The 19,167-nt window shown below is 33.6% G+C and overlaps 2 protein-coding genes across 5 annotated transcripts; one reads left to right on the top strand and one right to left on the bottom strand.

The window, feature by feature from the left end:
• The first annotated feature begins 7,130 nt into the window (after nucleotides 1-7,130).
• Nucleotides 7,131-9,625, top strand: LOC138888037 (uncharacterized). The gene is made up of 4 exons (XM_070169835.1): nucleotides 7,131-7,260; nucleotides 7,371-7,565; nucleotides 7,671-7,813; nucleotides 9,116-9,625. Exons 1-4 carry the CDS (start codon nucleotides 7,131-7,133, stop codon nucleotides 9,623-9,625), a joined length of 978 nt encoding a protein of 325 aa, XP_070025936.1.
• A 5,195-nt stretch (nucleotides 9,626-14,820) lies between these two features.
• Nucleotides 14,821-17,805, bottom strand: LOC138886913 (probable transposase-like protein At4g04430). Of its 4 annotated transcripts, XM_070168598.1 has the most exons (6): nucleotides 17,502-17,805; nucleotides 16,625-16,751; nucleotides 16,254-16,538; nucleotides 16,026-16,130; nucleotides 15,241-15,297; nucleotides 14,821-15,063 (listed from the first exon to the last, which is right to left on the bottom strand). In XM_070168598.1, exons 1-6 carry the CDS (start codon nucleotides 17,600-17,602, stop codon nucleotides 14,914-14,916), a joined length of 825 nt encoding a protein of 274 aa, XP_070024699.1. In that variant the 5' UTR covers nucleotides 17,603-17,805; the 3' UTR covers nucleotides 14,821-14,913. The 4 variants fall into 4 exon arrangements, with proteins under 4 accessions (XP_070024699.1, XP_070024697.1, XP_070024698.1 ...); XM_070168596.1 differs by having other exon boundaries at nucleotides 14,821-15,297; XM_070168597.1 differs by having other exon boundaries at nucleotides 14,821-15,297; nucleotides 16,625-16,700.
• Nucleotides 17,806-19,167: the final 1,362 nt, after the last annotated feature.

Genomic DNA, 19,167 nt, shown 5'->3' with positions numbered 1-19,167 from the left:
ATAGCACATGTATAGGAGGTAACATGCTCGTTTTGGTCAGTCGTTCCATTGTACTTAGGAATCTCGGGCATGTGAAACTTCTTAGGGATCGTTTTTGGAGTCACGCTCGGAGGAAAAGGTTTTTGCATGAACTTTTTGGAATCTTGGCCCTTCAGTATCGGTGGTGCTCTAGGATCTGATCGACCCTGGAATTATAGGTTTCCACCTTCTTGTCATTTGCTTCAATTTTCTTCTTTCGTTAGTTCTTCGAGCATCTTCATAATCTCAGGGTTGGTCCCCGACTCCCTTTTATTCGGCCTCTTTGGGGTCGGTTCATCTCTGTGAACGACTTTTTGGGGTGGTTCGGGCTCAATCTTGCTCGGCGTGCGGCTCTAGTTCTGGAGTTGGGCTATCGCTGACTGTTGAGCCTGTAACATTTCAAAGATTACCCGCAAGTTGATTCCACCATCTTCCCCATCATGCTTGTTTTGTGCAACCGATCATAATATCTGCAGACGTTGTTTTCAGGATCGATAGGCAAATTTATATTGATGGCTACATGCGAGATGACATCAATCAGATCTACAGTCGGGACACCATCGAGGTCGGCTGGAGGTACCTCATTTCTGAGTGCTACGTTATTGTTTTCTCCATGGTGGACGGATTCATTGTCAACATGTAGGGGTGCTAGTTGAGAGTTTGACATTTTGAGTTTAAACTTGAAATCGGAGACACTTCAAAGAATAAGTGTAAAATGGTCTGTGTTATGGAGATTTGTATCAAATAACCACTATTATCCTTATCCCCCATGGTGGGCGCCAAACTGTTTACCCTCAAAATCGGATAACAATTGAATTTGTAAGTGGTTTTAAGGATACGTGGATTAAATTGACGCAAAATGATAAAATAGATTACAATTGAAGTAAATAATGATAAAGTAAATTCAAACCACACGAATTGAACAGTCACAGCCTTGGGAAGTTGGCCACCCTCGAACTGGATGAACTTCGATTGGTATCAAGGCACAATTGAATAAGAGCTTAAAGAGAAAAATAATGTATTGCTTTGGAATGCATTTTACAATGTGTTAAACAAATTATCAGACCCCATTTATATAGTACGGGCGTCCTTCTTTAGGTATAATTTTATAAAAGGTAAAAATCTCTTGATTTGTTGATTGCCAGTTCCTTACTGATACGTGCCGAGATTCCCGCCGTAATATTCGTCACGGATATTTCGGTCTTCTGTTGATTATGCTAACAATGTTTGCTCGAGGTCGTTTGGGGTCAGGGTCGATTAAGGGATCACAGACTCAATGTACTCGAAGGCAAACATTCTGACCTCGGGTTCCGGCCCTGTGGGATTTGGGGTCAATCTTCAGTCCCTCATGTTCCGAGCCCATTCTGTCTCGTCGTAGACGAACCCGATTTCCACCGTATACACTCCTTATATGATTTTGGTCAATCTTTATCTTTCGAGCTAGCTTTTGGAGTTGAGTTAGGCGTCCTTTTCTAACACGATTAATTAACATTACTTTTGTTATATTGAGACAAAAACATTTTTTTATATCTGGACATATTTCACCTAATGCATATTTTTTAATAGATGATCTGATTACGTACCTGAGGCAATGGGTTCAATTTTGCATTGAAGTAATTATACCGTTAAATTTATTGGTTCAAATTTACTATTTGTTGAAATTTTAATAGGTTTATTTTTACCTGCATATCTCTATTCGGTATCGAAAGTTATGAGATTAGATGAACTCATAGCCGAAAAGCTACGTCCGCCCCTGACATGTACACCATTTCAGTTATTCTATCATGACCTGATCTTATTGTCGACATAAATATTGCTCTTGTCCGATAAATGCTACTTTCAAAACTGAGACAACAGAGTTGCTCCTTTTTTTTTCCCTCCTCGAGGAATATGATACTGTAATGTTTTATAACTGTGACGCAGGTATATCGGATAGAACCTTTTGAATGAGAGACATTTGCAGGTGGAAGTAACTAGAATAGTCACTTAGTGTATATATATATATATATATATATATATTTGTTTGTCGCGAGAAAAGAAATTATGTCAATTTGTGCACGTTAATTATCTTATATAGCATCCAGAATTGGACTATATAATGATGAGCTGCTGCAATTGTTCCGCTTCAAATATCTTAACAGGTAAATACTGTCATTGCATGGTGAGTCGCACGCAAATTTGCTGCAATATATACCATTACCATGTGTGGTAAAGCTGCGAACGATTTCACATTAATCATAGATAGTGAAGATGCAGTCTGCTCACGTTACCGAGATATAAACTTGCACAAATGACGACACACTTGAGTAATATGTGAGAAACTCAACAATCGACATCGAATTTTTATTATGTCCAAAGTTAGAAAGCAAGTGTACTCTTGATGTCCTGGCCTCAAAAAGAGTTGGAATCTTAAGCTTTTAAGAACATTAGCTATAGTGGAAGCAAACACAGAACCGGAAAAACGTAACCTAGAAATGTAAATTGAAAAAAATGGTGTTGGAAAAAATTGGAAGATTATGGAGAATAAATGGTTTAGCTTGAGGCGTGTCAATGACACTGTCCTTAAGGATATTTCGTCCACACCGAAATAAATAATATTAGGTGTATCCCTAGGATTCAACAAGCTCTTCTAGTATAACTAGGAGCAGAAATAACAAAGCTTAAACAAAATAAAACCCAGCAATAAAATCAGTTTAGAAGAAGAGTTTTACTTTCGGTTTCATACACTTTTTTGTCTACCTTTCAAAGTGAATGTAGAATGAATTATATAGTCAAAAATGGACATAAGTTAGTCAGCAATAGCAGAAAACCAATCCATTAAGATTAAGCCATTAATAATTAAATAAACGTTGGACATAAGTTAGTAAGCAACGGCAGAAAACCAATCCATTAAGATTAAGCCATTAATATTAAATAAACGTTATTTTGACTTTCAGGATAGTAACGTGCAAATCTCATAATAGTCATATAAAAACTATTCAAAAGGTGGTTTCAAAATGAAAGCCATTAAGGCTAATCAAGTAGTCACATTAAGTTTATAATTTGTTACAAAAAATATTCAAAATAATTAATATGATAAAGACTTATTAATAAAACATTAAGAAAATAAATCTAGACATAGTTTTGGAATATTTTTTTTTGAGATATTAAAATAATTTTTCTTTCAAATGGATCATGGAATATGACAAAGGATATGCTGTTTGAATTGAAGCTCCTTGACTTCTCTCTAAAGAGTCAAGCGACACACCTTCATAGGCACAAAATCAAGCAGCATCTCCGACTTTCAGCAACTTTTACTGCATCTCACCTGCAAATTAAATTCATGTACAAGGTAACTGAGGGAATCTGATGAAAATATTCTTTAAAGGAGCTGCTTTCACGAAATGGAATTGTAAAATGATAAGAAAGTCACCCCATTTTCTGACCCTAGAAAAGCAAACCCCCCCCCCCCAATGCAATCCACAGGGCACAAGCACAAAAAAATCGCGGGATATGCTGATTCTCTCCAGGGGTTTATTCCATCTCTTAAACTGGGAAGTGATGCTCTATAAAGCACGAAGAGCTGTATTGTGATGGACCAGAAGCAAAAAAAAAAAAATGAGAAAGAAGAGTTGGTGAATGATAATACTAATTCTTAAATAATAAGCGAAACAGTGGTAGGGCTACTCTCTATTGGCATGCCGTTATATGTATTGTGACTCCCTCACATATAAATTTCAGCTGACACGCCAAAGGAGAGCTGCCCTGTTACTGTCTCTGCTTAATCCTAATTCCTAACATGCACCTCCGCACTTAATATTGTGATGCAAAAGGTATTGCTATAATACTTGTCTCAAACGTCTACATTGGTTTTTCTCGATGGTTACAATTTTGCGCCAAGACTGACGTAGGAACCAATTATTTACTACATTAGCTCTCTCTCTTCTACAGTTCTACTTGAATGCTCCATTTGGCAAAGCGGACTTTTAGTTAACTCATAGTGGATACAATATAATGTACTTAGTCACATTTCAACTAAACTCAATATTTTTTACGCAACAATATATGTTATTGCGGTCATCCTTTTAACGGCTATTGGCATTAGTTCTTAAACAATCACAACTGGTGTTGATCAGGGAGGAGTTTGAAAGCAACTTTATATATATATATATATATGTTGGGATATACTATTAACCGTGCGGTTTAGACATAGTATTATATTTTATTCTTTATGGAACAATTATTTATTTAATTTATTCAATTCAATATAAAGTACTATTTTAAATAGATCATTTGTTACATGTGTGTCGTTTTAGTTATGTAGTAGACAATTTAGTGTATGGAGTCTTAGCTCATGCACAGAAGATTAAATTGTTGGTTCTCTTAATTAATAAACTCTGTTCACAATCAAAGATATTGTTGGACAAAATATCTTGATGATTGTAGCACAAGATTATCGTATAATTTGTCTTGAATATGGGAGTAGTTTTACTCCAACTTCTTGTGCTAGTATACTCAGTGTATATTGAATGGATCAAGTAGAGAAAAGATTTTTTGTACTGAATATATAAAACATTTTCAATAATTCATTAAATGAGCTTATACTCATAATCTTGATATAATTATTATGATCAATGTAATTTATTTATTGTTTTGATTTATCAAAAGGTACGACTCTATTTAGAGTTAGTATATGCCTAATAGATTGGACAATAATGAATAACATTTGTGAATAATAACTAGTTGATAGAATTCATGACTCCGTTTTGGGTTTGATGATACTCCTTTATGTAAGCTTATAAGTTTTCATGTGAAAACCCGGCCGGTGGATTTTGTATCCGTCACATGAAATAGTTTAAGCGGAATTATAAAGGATTTAATTAGTTAATTGAATTAAATTTTCAGTGATTTAATTTAAATAACTAGTATTTGAAATCTTAACATGGGGAGTTAAAATAAGCGTTAATGAATTTTTGAAATTCATATTGAGGAGTTCAATTGCAGCTTTTTAGTGGAATAAATTGCAATTAATTATAATAAGAATTAATTCATGTTAATTTCGAATTAATACTATAATTAGTAGCATTTTATTATTTCTGTGGTCCCTGCTATACCTAGTAAAAATCTGGACAGACTTGGATAAAAAGTAGCTTGGGAGAAAAGTTATCCTTTTGAGTTAGAGTAGGATTCTACTTGCAGAATCCTGCACGTTTTTAGCCCCTATCGTGGCTCAATTTCGGGTTTATTAAAGGAGGACTAGTTTCACCTAATAACTTACCTTTCAGTTGTATTGTTCTTGCCCACCCAATAGCAAAATCGTCCAAGGTTTTACTAGGCAAATAGTAGAAGACTGCCGCCCTGGATTCTTGCTGCTTTGAAGTTTGTGCAACTACTTTAAGAGGTTAGTGCTTCTAATCTCGTTATTATTGCGTTGTCTAGTTCACATGTATTTGATGCCTAGTTTGTATGCTTGCTTCCGTTGCGTATGTTCTGACAATCGGTATCAAATGTCGTCTTACATCTAACTAGATAATGTAATACAACATGCATAGAGTAATATTAAAACGTGTTATTTATTGATACATGTTTGGGATGATTATTCTATGTTTAAAACGTGATTGTATTTATTAGTATCTTAATTCTGTAATTCTGAAATTATAAATTAATATACACATGTATAAATAGTGGTGTTATATTTAAATAACAGTCTGTTCAAATTACATTTTTTGTTGAATAGCAATTTATTTTTGATAAAAACGTGACTGTGTTTTTTAATGCTATTAATGCTGTAATTATGGGTTAATATACATATTCATAAACAGTGAATTAATACCATTAATCTGTTTTAGTTGAGTTATGTCCATAATCACAGTGTTATATTAATAAAAGCTTCACTGTTTTGTATGATGTTAATTCTGTATTTTTGGATTAATATACAGAATTATGAACAGTACCGTTTTTGACTAGTGAAAACATATTGTTTTTACAATTCTGTCTAAACACGTTTTTATTAAATAGAAAAATTATTTTGAGTTCTGAAATCATGTGTTAATAAACATTAGTATATTATGTGATTTGAACAAGTCAAAATAATTAAACCCCTTAAAACGCCAAAAAAACAGAATTCTAGTCACGCGTAGAATTCTGAAATTCTGTCGAACTCCGATTGACCTCAAATTTGGTAGGTTCATCGGAAACGGCCCAACTTAAAAAACACATCAGCTTTGCTGATGATGTATGCCGTTTTTTGGGTATCGGGGTCGTTTAGATGGAGTTTTGGCCTTTTTTCTATTTTCTGGAATTATTTTAATAAAATAAAAATATTAATAGAAATCTGTGATGGTAGGGTTCAATTCCCATTGTTTCCAATCATGTTTTATAGTAATATAATGAATTTATATGTTTACATAGGTCTTCTTCCACATCGGATAAATTCATTATAGATGATTACTGTAGTTTTGCCTCTAGTTATTTCATTACATGTATTAACTCTCCAACTGAGTTACATGTTGATTGAATGAAACTAGAGTTTATAAAAGTGATACTTACCTATCTTAAATTAACAGTTTAATCTCCATTTGAGTTATTCCTGTTTAAATTTATGGGGTTAATATCTTACATCACTCATATATTTTGCATGAATAGTTAAGTTTCTCTAACAAATCTAACTGTTCAATGAGCATGGTTATATGTTTAATGTGTCATTTTTGATCATTCTAAATACATATCTAATGATCTATTTAATGTGAATATCTTTTAGATTAACCATGTCTTCATTCAACCCACTTACCTCAATTTTGAACCAAAACAAGTTAGAAGGACCGAATTATGTTGACTAGAAAAGGAACCTTGATATTGTCCTAACTGCTAAAGGTTACAAATTTGTAATCGCTGAGGAGTGCCCAGAAAAACCTGAAAATGCTACTGATGATCAGGTTAAGGCCTATGACAAATGGGTTAAGGCTGATGAGATGACGCGATGTTACATTCTTGCCTCTATGGCGAATGTTTTGCAACATCAGCATCAGTCTATGGGGTCTGATTATGATATGCTCGAAAGTCTGAAAAAGTTGTTCGGTGAGTAAACTCGTGCAGCTAAGCAGACAACCATGAAATCACTTTTGAATACCAAGATGGCTGAAGGATTATCGGCCAGGGACCATGTTTTGAAGATGATGAGTCTTCTGAATGAACTAGAGGTCCTTGGAGCTGTGATTGATAAGAAGTCTCAAGTTGAGATGGTCCTAGAGACTCTGCTTGACAGTTTTCAACAGTTTTGCTTGAACTATAATATGAACAAAATGGATTTGTCACTAGCGAAATTATGAATGAGTTGCAAGCAGCAGAATCTATTATCAAACAATAAGCTCCAGTTGTAGCACTCAATGTTGAGAAAGCTTCCGTTTCTAAGTCGAAAGGCAATAAGAAAAAGAAGAAGGCTCAAAAGGTTCTGGCACTTGGTGGTGCGACTGGTGTGAAAAAGCCCAAAGGCAAGTGCTATCATTGCAAGCAACCTGGGTATCACAAGAAGCAATGCTCTGCCTATCTGGAAAAGTTGAATAAGCAAGGTAATTCAAATTTAAATGTCGTTGAAACTTGTTTAGCGACTGTTTCTACCATGTTTTGGTGTGTAGATTCGGGAGCCACTAATCATATCTGCACTACATTTCTAGGGTTTCAGGAAACGCGACGGCTAAGTGAGAATGAAGTTTGCGTTTTTCAAGCCAATGGCGAGCCAGCACCAGCTTTAGCTTTAAGAGATATTAGAGTTTCATTTAGTAGTGATAGAGTTTTAGTTTTAAAAGATGTTCTCTATGTACCTTCTATTAGAAGGAATTTGATTTCGGTTTCGAAAATAATGGATGTTGGTTATAACGTTTATTTTTCTAATAACTCTACTATTATTAAGTTTAATAAACGTTTTATCTACACTGATGCTAGAGTACATGACCTTTTTATTCTTGATATATCTCTTCATGTGCTACAACAACCAAAAGAACTAAATAACATTAATCTATCACATAAAAGAAAACATATTTCTGAATTGAGTCAAACTTATTTATGGCACTTACGTCTAGGCCATATAAATCTAAATAGGATTTCAAGATTGGTCTCTAATGGACCTTTGAGTTCATTGAAAGTGGAGTCACTACCAACATGCGAATCCTGTTTAGAAGGCAAAATGACAAAGAGATATTTCCCCTCAAAAGAAAATAGAGCCAGTGATAAGCTAGAATTAATTCACTTTGATTTGTGTGGTCCTATGAATATACAAGCAAGAGGTAGTTTTGAGTATTTTGTGACTTTCGAAGATGATTACTCAAAATATGGATATATTTATCTGTTACGACGTAAGTCTGAATGCTTTGAGAAATTCAAAGAATTTAAGACGGAAATGGAGAAACGACATGATAAATATATCAAAACATTGCGATCTAATCGTGGTGGTGAATATCTTTGTATATAATTCATAAAATACTTATCAGATAATGGAATTACATCTCAATTATCTGCCCCAGGAACACCACATCAAAATGGTGTGGCAGAAAGAAGAAATAGGACCCTTATGGAAATGGTTAGATCAATGTTAAGTTATTCTGATTTGCCTTCTTCCTTTTGGGGATATGCTTTAGAAATAACAAACTACATTCTAAATTTGGTTCCTTCAAAGTCAGTACCTTCAACTCCAGTAGAATTGTGGACTGGGCACAAGCCAAGTTTAAGGCATATTCGGGTTTGAGGTTGTCCAACACATGTGCTGAAAGGGAAAGCGGATAAATTGGAATCAAGGATAGAAGTATGCATTTTTATTGGATATCCAAAAGGAACAAAAGGCGGTTTGTTTTATTGTCCCAAAAAAAGAAGGTAATTGTTACGACAAATGCCAGATTTTTAAAAGAGGACTATCTAACGAACCATATTCCTAAAAGTAAACTAGTTTTACAGGAATTAAATAATGGAGTAACTAAAGACTCATCTCTAGAACGTATCCTGAAAGCCAGTATTGACATACCACTACATTATCGTAGTGGGAGAATGTCAATAGGCAGTAGATTGCACAAGAGCGATTGCTTGACCACTACCCCAAAGTAGTGGGAGTAATGTTGAGCAACCTCAGATTGTTGAACAACCTGAAATTGTTATGCAACCTGCACTCCATGAAGAAGTTAATGATATCCCAGTACCACAAGGCATGGAGGATAACATTGAGGCTTCAGTTCGAGGAAATGATGATGTGATTCAACAACAAAATCAGCCTCCACCTGTAGTGAGTAGTCGTAGTGGGAGAATTATTAGAAAACCTCTCCGGTTTGTGCTCTTGGGAGAATCTTATGATAGAATCCTTGAAGAGCCTAATACAGAACCTATTAATTACGACGAATCACTACATGATGCAGATGCTGATAAATGGGTTGATGCTATGAAATCTAAAATGGATTCCATGTACTCCAATCAAGTCGGGGATCTTGTAGAACTACCTACTAGAGTCAAACTCATAGGTTGTAGATGGATCTATAAGAAAAAAAGAGGAGTGGATGGAAAAGTGCAAACTTTTAAAGCTAGGCTTATTGCAAAAGGGTTTACTCAAAAAGAAGGGATCGATTATGAGGAAATTTTTCGCCGGTAGCCATGCTTAAATCCATTAGGATTCTCTTATCCATTGCTGCTCATTACGATTATGAGATCTGGCAAATGGATGTGAAGATCGCTTTTCTAAATGGAAGTCTTGATGAGTGCATCTATATGGCACAACCAGTTGGTTTCATAAAAAGTGGTAATGAGCACATGTTGTGTAAATTAAAGAAATTCATTTATGGATTGAAACAAGCTTCTAGGGCATGGAACACTTGTTTTGACGCATCGATTAAGACCTTCAGTTTTGATCAATGTGAAAATGAGTCTTGTGTCTACAAGAAGTGGAATAGAGATAAAGTTACATTTTTGGTTTTGTACGTAGATGATATTTTGCTAATAGGAAATAATGTGAGCATGTTGAACTCAGTAAAGGAATGGTTGTCCTCACGTTTCGATATGAAAGACTTGGGACAGGTAGCACATATCCTTGGGATCAAGCTTATGCGATATCGTAAGCAAAGGAATTAGGCTTGTCCCAAGCACTTTATATTGATACTATTCTCATCAGGTTTAGCATGCAAGATTCCAAGAAAGGGTTTCTCCCCTTTAGACATGAAATCTCTCTATCAAAAGATCAGTCCCCAAAATGACTGATGAGATAGAAAAGATGAAGATGGTCCCTTATGCTTCTGCTATAGGGAGTCTTATGTATGTTATGCTATATACTAGACCTGATATCTACTTTATTGTTGGCATGGTTAGTAGATTTCAGTCTAATCCTGGTTGAGAACACTGGACTATTGTTAAGCATATAATCAAGTACTTGAAGAGGACTAGGGATTATATGTTGGTATATCACTCAGGTGATCTTGCACACATTGGCTATATTGATTCAGATTTTCAGTCAGATAGAAACTCTAGAAAATCTACCTCAGGATATGTTTTTACCTTAGGAGGTGGCGCTATAAGTTTGAGAAGCATCAAACAATCATGTGTTGCTGATTCCACCATGGAAGCCGAATATGTGGCTACATCTGAGGTAGCTAAAGAGGCTGTTTGGCTCAGAAACTTTCTAAAAGAGCTTAATGTGGTTCCTTCGGTTCAAGCACCAATTATACTTTATTGTGACAATAGTGGTGCAGTTGCAAACTCGAAGGAACCAAGAAGCCATAAAAGGAGTAAGCATATTGAGTGTAAATATCACTTCATTTGGGACATATCTCAGAGAGGTGATGCAAGAGTGTTGAAGATTGCGTCAGAGGACAATTTGGCAAACCCGTTTACAAAGAGCTTGACACAGAAGATTTTGACAAGCATGTAGAAGGAATGGGTGTTAGAGTAGTAGACGAATGGTTATGAGTCTAAGTGGGAGATTGTTGGGATACTATTAACCATGTGGTTTAGACATAGTATTATGTTTTATTCTTTATGGAATAATTATTTATTTAATTTATTCAATTTAATAAAGTACTATTTTAAATAGATCATTTATTACATGTGTATACTTTTAGTTATGTAGTAGACAATTTAATGTATGGAGTCTTAGCTCATGCACAGAAGATTAAATTGTTGGTTCTCATAATTAATAAACTATGTTCACAATCAAAGGTATTGTTGGACAAAATATCTTGATGATTGTAGCACAAGATTATCATATAATTTGTCTTGATTATGGGAGTAGTTTTACTCCAACTTCTTGTGCTAGTATACTCAGTGTATTGAACGGATCAAGTAAAGAAAAGATTTTTTTGTACTGAATATATAAAATATTTTCTCTACTGAATATGTAAAACATTTTCTCTAATTCATTAAATGAGCTTATACTCCTAATCTTGATATAATTATTATGATCAATGTAATTTGTTTATTGTTTTGATTTATCAAAAGGTACGACTCTATTTAGAGTTAGTATATGCCTAATAGATTGGACACTAATGAATAATATTTGTGAATAATAATTAGTTGATAGAATCCATGACTCCGTTTTGGGTTTGATGATACCCCTTTATGTAAGTTTATAAGTTTTCATGTGAAAATCCGGCCGGTGAATTTTGTATCCGTCACAGGAAATAGTTTAAGCGGAATTATAAAGGATTTAAATAGTTAATTGAATTAAATGTTCAGTGATTTAATTTAATTAACTGGTATTTGAAATTTTAACATGGGGTGTTAAAATAAGTGTTAATGAATTTTCGAAATTCATATTGAGGAGTTCAATTGCAGTTTTTTAGTGGAATAAATTGCAATTAACTATAGTAAGAATTAATTCATGTTAATTTCGAATTAATACTATAATTAATAGCCTCTTATTATTTCTGTGGTCCCTGCTATACCTAGTAAAAACCTGGACAGACTTGGGTAAAAAGTAGCTTGGGAGAAAAGTTATCCTTTTCAGTTAGAGTAGGATTCTACTTGCAGAATCCTACATGTTTTTTAGCTCTTATTGTGGCTTAATTTCTGGTCTATTAAAGGAAGACTAGTTTCACCTAATAATTTACCTTTTAGTTGTATTGTTCTTGCTCATTTAATAGCAAAATCGTCCAAGGTTTTACTAAGCAAATAGCAGAAGACTGCAGCCCTGGATTCTTGCTGCTTGGAAGGTTTGTGCAACTACTTCAAGAGGTTAGTGCTTCTAATCTCGTTATTATTGCGTTGTTTAGTTCACATGTATTTGATGCCTGATTTGTATGTTTGCTTCCGCTGCGTATGTTCTAACAATATATATATATATATATATATATATATATATATATATATATATATATATATATATATATTCGACAATGATAATGAGCAATGAAGTATTGTGTAGTATATTAGCATTAGTTCTTCAACAATCACAATTGGCGTTGATCAAGGAGGAGTTTGAAGGCAATTTTATATATACATAATCGACAATGATAATGAGCAATGAAGTACTGTGTAGTCGTGAAAATATCTATATTAATCGACTTGAGAAATGTTTTTATTGTTTGGTGGATAATTTTGGGTGCTTTTAATATTCATAGAAATTTGATAGAAATATATTATAATTTTGGCCATGGCAATTGTTGGAAAAATAAGTATTAGTGGTGGCAGAATTTTCGTAAAAGCAATTAGTAATTGTAGCGAAAATGGTAGCCACTAATTCCCAATCTATTGTGGCGACAAGAGTTAACTGAAGTATAATAGCTTTGGTGCCGGCTAATTGTCGCCACTAACAGTCAATTTACAGTGGCTACCTACCTAAAATATTGTTGGAACTTTTTTCATTGTATAGTTAATTATTTTTTTGGGGGGTTTAGTTGCTAGAAAATGTGCCAAAAATATTCAGTTTCGGAAGCACTTGCAGCAATTCTAGTGTCGCCACTAAAAGTCGATTTCTCACAGTTACACTCCCAAGTTAATCAAATATCGGACGATACTGAGTTGCTACCAAAATTTTATAGTTCAAGAGACATTAATTCTGAAAATAATGAGTAGCATCACTAGAATTTTTGAAAGAAAAATTGCACATTTGATAATTGACTCAAACATCACAAAAAATATAAATGGGAAGAAAGAAAAGAGGAGAAGCAACCATACCTTGATAGCTTGCTACTGAAAATCGTTGGAACCAATTTCAACAGTAATAGAGTAAGTTTGGATGTTATTAGTTTTTATTTACATATGGATCCACCCCATGGCCCAAGGTAAAAAAATAGTAATGCTTCATTTTCTTGAACTAAATATATATAATATATTATATATAAATTTATTCAGTTTGATTCGGTATTTTTTTTATTTCTTTAAAAACTAAAACCTATCTTAATTATTCGATACAAGTATAGATTGGGAATTTGTTGAACACTAAGCGAATGGATGTTCACATTGCATCGGTGTTGGAAAAGATTGACCTGCTACCCTTTCTCCTCCGCTTTGATGACTTATTAAAGAAAAAAACAGGGCCGATTGTCCAACGATACTATTCTATAGAAATAACCTAATAATCTATTTGATAACTAAGATTGGACTAAGTCGATTAGATTGGTCTTTCAAACAACCATTAACACCCCCTAACCATTTGTAATAATTCTGTTTGGCGATATCTGAAACTATATTGCATTTATTTCGTTTTATGTGATATTCTTTCTTTCTTTAGATTGTTCCAAAATTTTATATATGAAAATAGTTTAATTTTACCCGTAATAACATACTTTCATAGCCACAAAAATCTCATGGCAAGTTATAGACCAAAAGTTTCAAAGTTCTTTAGTTTTTTTTAAACACTATGTCCATTCAAACACCGCCACATAAAATAATAGAGAGGGTGTTATTCTTTGATGAGTATCACCCACTTTTAAGTATTATATTTTGCACATTGAAATAAATATCCCTCTTGGTAGGGCATCATATACACTAGAAGAAAAGTGTCAATTACATGGGGATTTTCCCAAGGATAATATAAACATATCCGCAGGTAATATGATTTGCTGCGGAATTTCCTACCAAAATAAATCCGTTGGAAAAACCTTCGTAGGTAATTATTACCTGCGAATTAAAATTTCCCCAGGTATATTACCTGGGGATTTTGTGTCCCTATGTAACTTACTTGCGGATTTATCAGCGAAACATATCAAAAACATCGCAGGCGTATTTTGGTAAAAATTCGTAAACAAAAGGATTTTTCTTAGGAAGAAATCCACAGGTAATTCCCCATGAAGATCCTCAAGTAAGTCCGTAGGAAATTTTGAGGTGAAAATTTATGGACGAAAGGGATTTTCTTGTGAATATTTATGAAAAATATTCCGCAGAAAAATTCCTTTAAAAATCCCAAGTAAAATCCGCAGGAGTATATTTTCGCAAGAAAATTCCCATGAAATATTTGCATGTAAAATCCCAGTAAAATTCCCAAGTAATAATTCATAGGTAAATCACCATGTAAATTTTCCAATGAAACAAAAGAATTATTTGAAATCCCCAAAAAAATCCATAAGTGATATCGTAGGAAAATTCGTATGTAATATTGCATATAAAATTAACGCGTTTCAAAATATTTTCCCATAAAAATTCGCAAGTAATCTATACATTTTTAAAATATTTTTTTTATTTAATCTAGCTTATATTCTTACAATTCACCTATATTATCACAATCATTCCACACACGTCTAATACAATTATAACAAAGAAAAAAATATAATTCATAACATTAATATTAATAACATATAATCCTTCATCAAAAAGCAAAATATCCCAAATGTAAAACTAAATAGTCTAATGAGCATCTCAATCCTAATTATAATCACTTTCATTCACGTTACCAAGGTTAGAACCACTTTCATTCACATTATCAAAGTCATTGTCACTTTCATCCTCAGATCCTTAATTGTCTTCTTGAGATGATAACTCATTTGAAGAAGATGCATTGAAATTCACGTACTTCTTCAATAAGTCTAATTCTTTCCTCATCTTTTTGTTTTTGCGCCGCTCTTCTTGCAACTGAGCATATAAGTTAGCATTGGAAGCATGCACCTGAGATTTAATCATCTCATCAATTTGTCCAGGTAAAGAAGATGTTGAATGCTTAAGTGCTTTTACAGATCGACCTAAGGAGCCAAGGCCCGCAACCCTTCCTTTTTTCTTTCCACCAACAGATTGCACCCAAATATCCATTTCACTTAATTGGCTTGCTGAATTAGTGTCACCTACCTCAGTTGATGCACTTTGAGAAGCTGATAGTTCTTGTTTCGTTCTTTCAAAATTATTCTGCATCAAAGTAAGTTATTTGAGAAATTATATAATGCCAATAAAAGGAAATGTTTTACAAATATAAATAGATGATGTAGATAGAGAGTGGACATTGGACACGCTGTGCTAAGCTAGCACTCTGTATAAAGCATTTCACAGATGAGTATTGTGCGTGAAATATATGGAACCAGGCAATTAAAGAAGAATATTAAGCGGCACTTTCTCCACGGTAAAGCACTGTTGTATTTTGTTCTATGTAAATAAAGTTCCTTTCTCAATTCTCATCATCCATAACTTAAAAAGTTATGTCCATAACGATAGTACATGAAGTAAGCCTTAGGAAATATACTTAGTCTAAGCAAGAAGGCCAAAACGTTTGATAAGGAAGAATGAACAACCACCAGTACAATTGCAATTGCAAGTTTGCAACAGTAAGTCAGCAACAGAATTCATTAAAAGGAAATCATTTTAAATTTCTAACGAGCAGCAGGCCAGCATCTAACGAGCAGTGGATTCAAGTTTACACAGAATTCAGAAATAACGTGTGCTCTTGTTGAGGTTTAGTTGAGCAATTGTTTGATCTGAAAATTGAACTCTATTTTAAGATATAACGGACTTTAAACTTACTATCTAGTTTCATAATGGCACTAAGGTAGTTCAATTTTAAACCCTTGGCATATCTGTTTGTATCATAATGTTGTCACTGAGGTAATGCTTCGAAAAAAAGTAAAAGAAGGAACACTTACATAAGCAGCTTCAGCTTTCTCATTTACCCAACATTTTTCATTTTTTGTGTGATGAGTCTGAAAATAAAATTCCGCAATTGAAGGTTCTTTTCCGGTGGCTTCTTTCTGGAAATAAAGGAAAATACAATACTATCAACACCGAATATGATGTTATTTTCTTGAAGAAATAAATTTAAAAAGATCTATATAAGAAATAAATTTAAAAAGATATATATATATATATATTACCATTCTCTTCCAAATCACCACTCGATGAGATATACAACCACATGTATGAATTGAGGCGCCGTCATTTGAATTACAATTCTTTTTATTCTGTTCGGACTTTGACTTAAATTCAGGAGACTCCCAATACTCCTTCATCTCTTTGAATACATCATCCCCCATCCAATTTGGTTTCACAGGCAAGTTTTTTCTAATATCTTGAAAAAGTTGGGTCATTCTTGCCGCTGCTCTTTTCTCAAAATTGTCCCGTGTAGCTACATTATACTGAGGTAGCCATTTGAATTTCTTCTGCATGTATCAAATTAAAATTGCATTAGCCATACAATAACATACCAACAATATTTGAATATGAACCAGATTATAAATTTCCTTACCCTGAATTCCTCAAACCACATATCGCGAATAGATTGTGAGAACTTCTTCCAAGAAGGTTTAGCTAGCTCAAATTTACTACGAATGCAAAGAGCAATACCTTCAATAACTGGCTTATGAGGATCAAACCTACATAAAGTATAGTAGTTATACCAGCAGATAATTAAAGGAGTTATCTGACAGCAAACTCCACTAGTACAGTATTAAGTTTCCAGCATATGTTATCATTTGTTAGCTTTTCAGACTGGAATTCACATAGAATAGAGCACAGTAACATATTAATAGTAGTACATATGCAACTGAAACTTACTACGGAACAAAAATTAAAGAACTGAAGTTTAAGACATAGCATGATCTATATCAACAACCATAAAAAGAAGCAGCACTAGAATTTTGCCGCTTTAACACTTGAACTGACACCCAACTCCTCGAGCTATGATATTGAACTCCAATATAAAGATAATCATCAATATCTAACTTTAATACCCACTCAATCCACTGAATGCAAGTAAATACAGAAATTCTGCAATTAAGTTTTTCCAGCATGCAGAACTAGTAACACAATTATCAACTCAAAACCTCAGTTAGAATCCCTCTGGCTAGCAAATAATTCATACAGATATACAGTATGCATTTATCAGATAGAATAACATCAATTCAACTCAGCTCACCAATAAAACTCGAGGAGCATCTGGGAATATATACATAATCAATCTTCCAATGCAAAGGCTGTTCTATAGTATGACATATGGGTTCACGTGAATCCAATATATATATATATATATTATACACACACAAAACAGTGTATAAGTCATGAATAAAAATGTCGAATCTTTCACTCTTTTATATAATAATAAAAATACAAGTTAGTATAATTACCCATCCGCTTCAGGTTTAATCCACATTCGATGCTCATCATCGTCATTGCCAACCGTACTAGATGAGGTGGCTGGAGTCATATTGGCCGGTGGAGACATCATCGGTTCAGTTTCTTGATTTACAAGTTGAGATTCATTAGATTGAGGTTGAGATGTAGTGTTATGAGGCTGGGATTGACTGACTTCAAGAATAGGATGAGGCAGAGAAGTGTCATTTATATGAAGTGGACCAGTATGAGATAGGCGGGGTCGTGGTAGTATTATGGGAATTCAACATTTTGTAAAACCTGGTAGCATCCATAATCGGGGACTCTTCTATATTGGGTTCAAATTGATGCCCAAATTGTACACCAGCATCATCATAAATCATACTTTGATATCTATTTACATGTTCATTGTAGCAACCCCTTTGGTAGGGTACTACTTAGGAAACAAATCTAATTTCCTACTTACAAAATATTAAAAAAGATATTAATAAAAATATTCAGAATAATTTTAGTAGCGGAAGTAGGCCCATGAGAAAAGGTTCAAAGTGCAATATATTTTTTTTTTTGAAAATACACCATAATTTTATTTTAAATGAAATACAATGTCAAAATATTAACATATGGTGATATAACCCTTCTTGATTAATCAACAGATTAAAGCAACTTCCTAACAGATTTATACAATCATTCAAAATCACTACAAGTTTGTATTGTACAGAAATTTCAAACTATCGGGTAAAAAAAAGAAAATAGTTTTCTCCTTTTCTACATATTTACAAGACAAAGTGTAAATTCAGTATATTACAAGACTTGAGTTATTAAAACACCTTAATACAATAAAATAGGCTACAAATTCAAGTTACAAGATTTTGGTCTTTAAAATCCAACAAGCCTCCAAATAACATAAGTGTGACATATATATATATATAAAGATATGTATATATCCTGTATATCCTGTATATCATGTACATGTCCCAAAACTATGCAAACCAAGGTGCATATGCAAATGTGATCTCCATAAATTCTCCCAAAAAGACTACTTCACCCTGGTCATCTTCAGATTTCATCCCGAACATTTCCTACGATAGAAAACAACTATCGCTAAGCATAAAACTTATTGATGTATAAATTTTAGGTTTGGAGTCATTAAATTCTCCAATTCCCCTTTTCAGTCATAGTTAGCTCAATTTAACATAATTTAAAACAAGTGAACAAATATATCAAACATATCAATATCAAACTTTGAAGTGTTTCCAAATATCAATAACAATGTTCAAGAGTCTAGAAAGTGTATACTATCAATTTAAGAGAGTATACCAAATATCCATTTTTCGCCCAATATGTACGTCATGCCATCACACTAAGCATAATCAGATATCAAGATGGACCGAAGCCCCAAATCAAGTAGGGTCAAAACCCAATAGACAAGAGAATCAAGAACCATATTAAAAATGGCTTTCTAGTTCGTACTTAGCACGGACAAGTTCCATAATTCAAGACGAACTACAAATCCAAAGTTAAGATGGCAAAAGATCCGAATCAAGAGGCATGCCAAGATGAGTGACAAAGTCACTGCTACAAGAAGGACAAAGTCCCAACAAGAATGCAAAATGATCAAACAATCCGTACGAATGGGTGATTTAGCAAATATCTTACAATACTTGATAGAGTACGAATATA

Source organism: Nicotiana sylvestris, chromosome 3 (assembly GCF_000393655.2).
Source record: "Nicotiana sylvestris chromosome 3, ASM39365v2, whole genome shotgun sequence".
Lineage (NCBI taxonomy): Eukaryota > Viridiplantae > Streptophyta > Magnoliopsida > Solanales > Solanaceae > Nicotiana > Nicotiana sylvestris.
This window is presented reverse-complemented; position numbering and strand designations above follow the sequence as displayed.

Coding starts and splice junctions, on each gene's coding strand:
- LOC138886913 (XM_070168596.1), bottom strand. CDS start 17,602: ATGATGTCTCCACCGGCCAATATGACTCCAGCCACCTCATCTAGTACG. Junction 16,131..16,253: donor TGGTGATTTGGAAGAGAATG/GTAATATATATA, acceptor CTTTATTTCCAG/AAAGAAGCCACCGGAAAAGA. Junction 15,298..16,025: donor AGAAAGCTGAAGCTGCTTAT/GTAAGTGTTCCT, acceptor ACTTTGATGCAG/AATAATTTTGAAAGAACGAA.
- LOC138888037 (XM_070169835.1), top strand. CDS start 7,131: ATGGCTGAAGGATTATCGGCCAGGGACCATGTTTTGAAGATGATGAGT. Junction 7,261..7,370: donor CCTAGAGACTCTGCTTGACA/GTTTTCAACAGT, acceptor AATAAGCTCCAG/TTGTAGCACTCAATGTTGAG. Junction 7,814..9,115: donor TTTTAAAAGATGTTCTCTAT/GTACCTTCTATT, acceptor GAGCAACCTCAG/ATTGTTGAACAACCTGAAAT.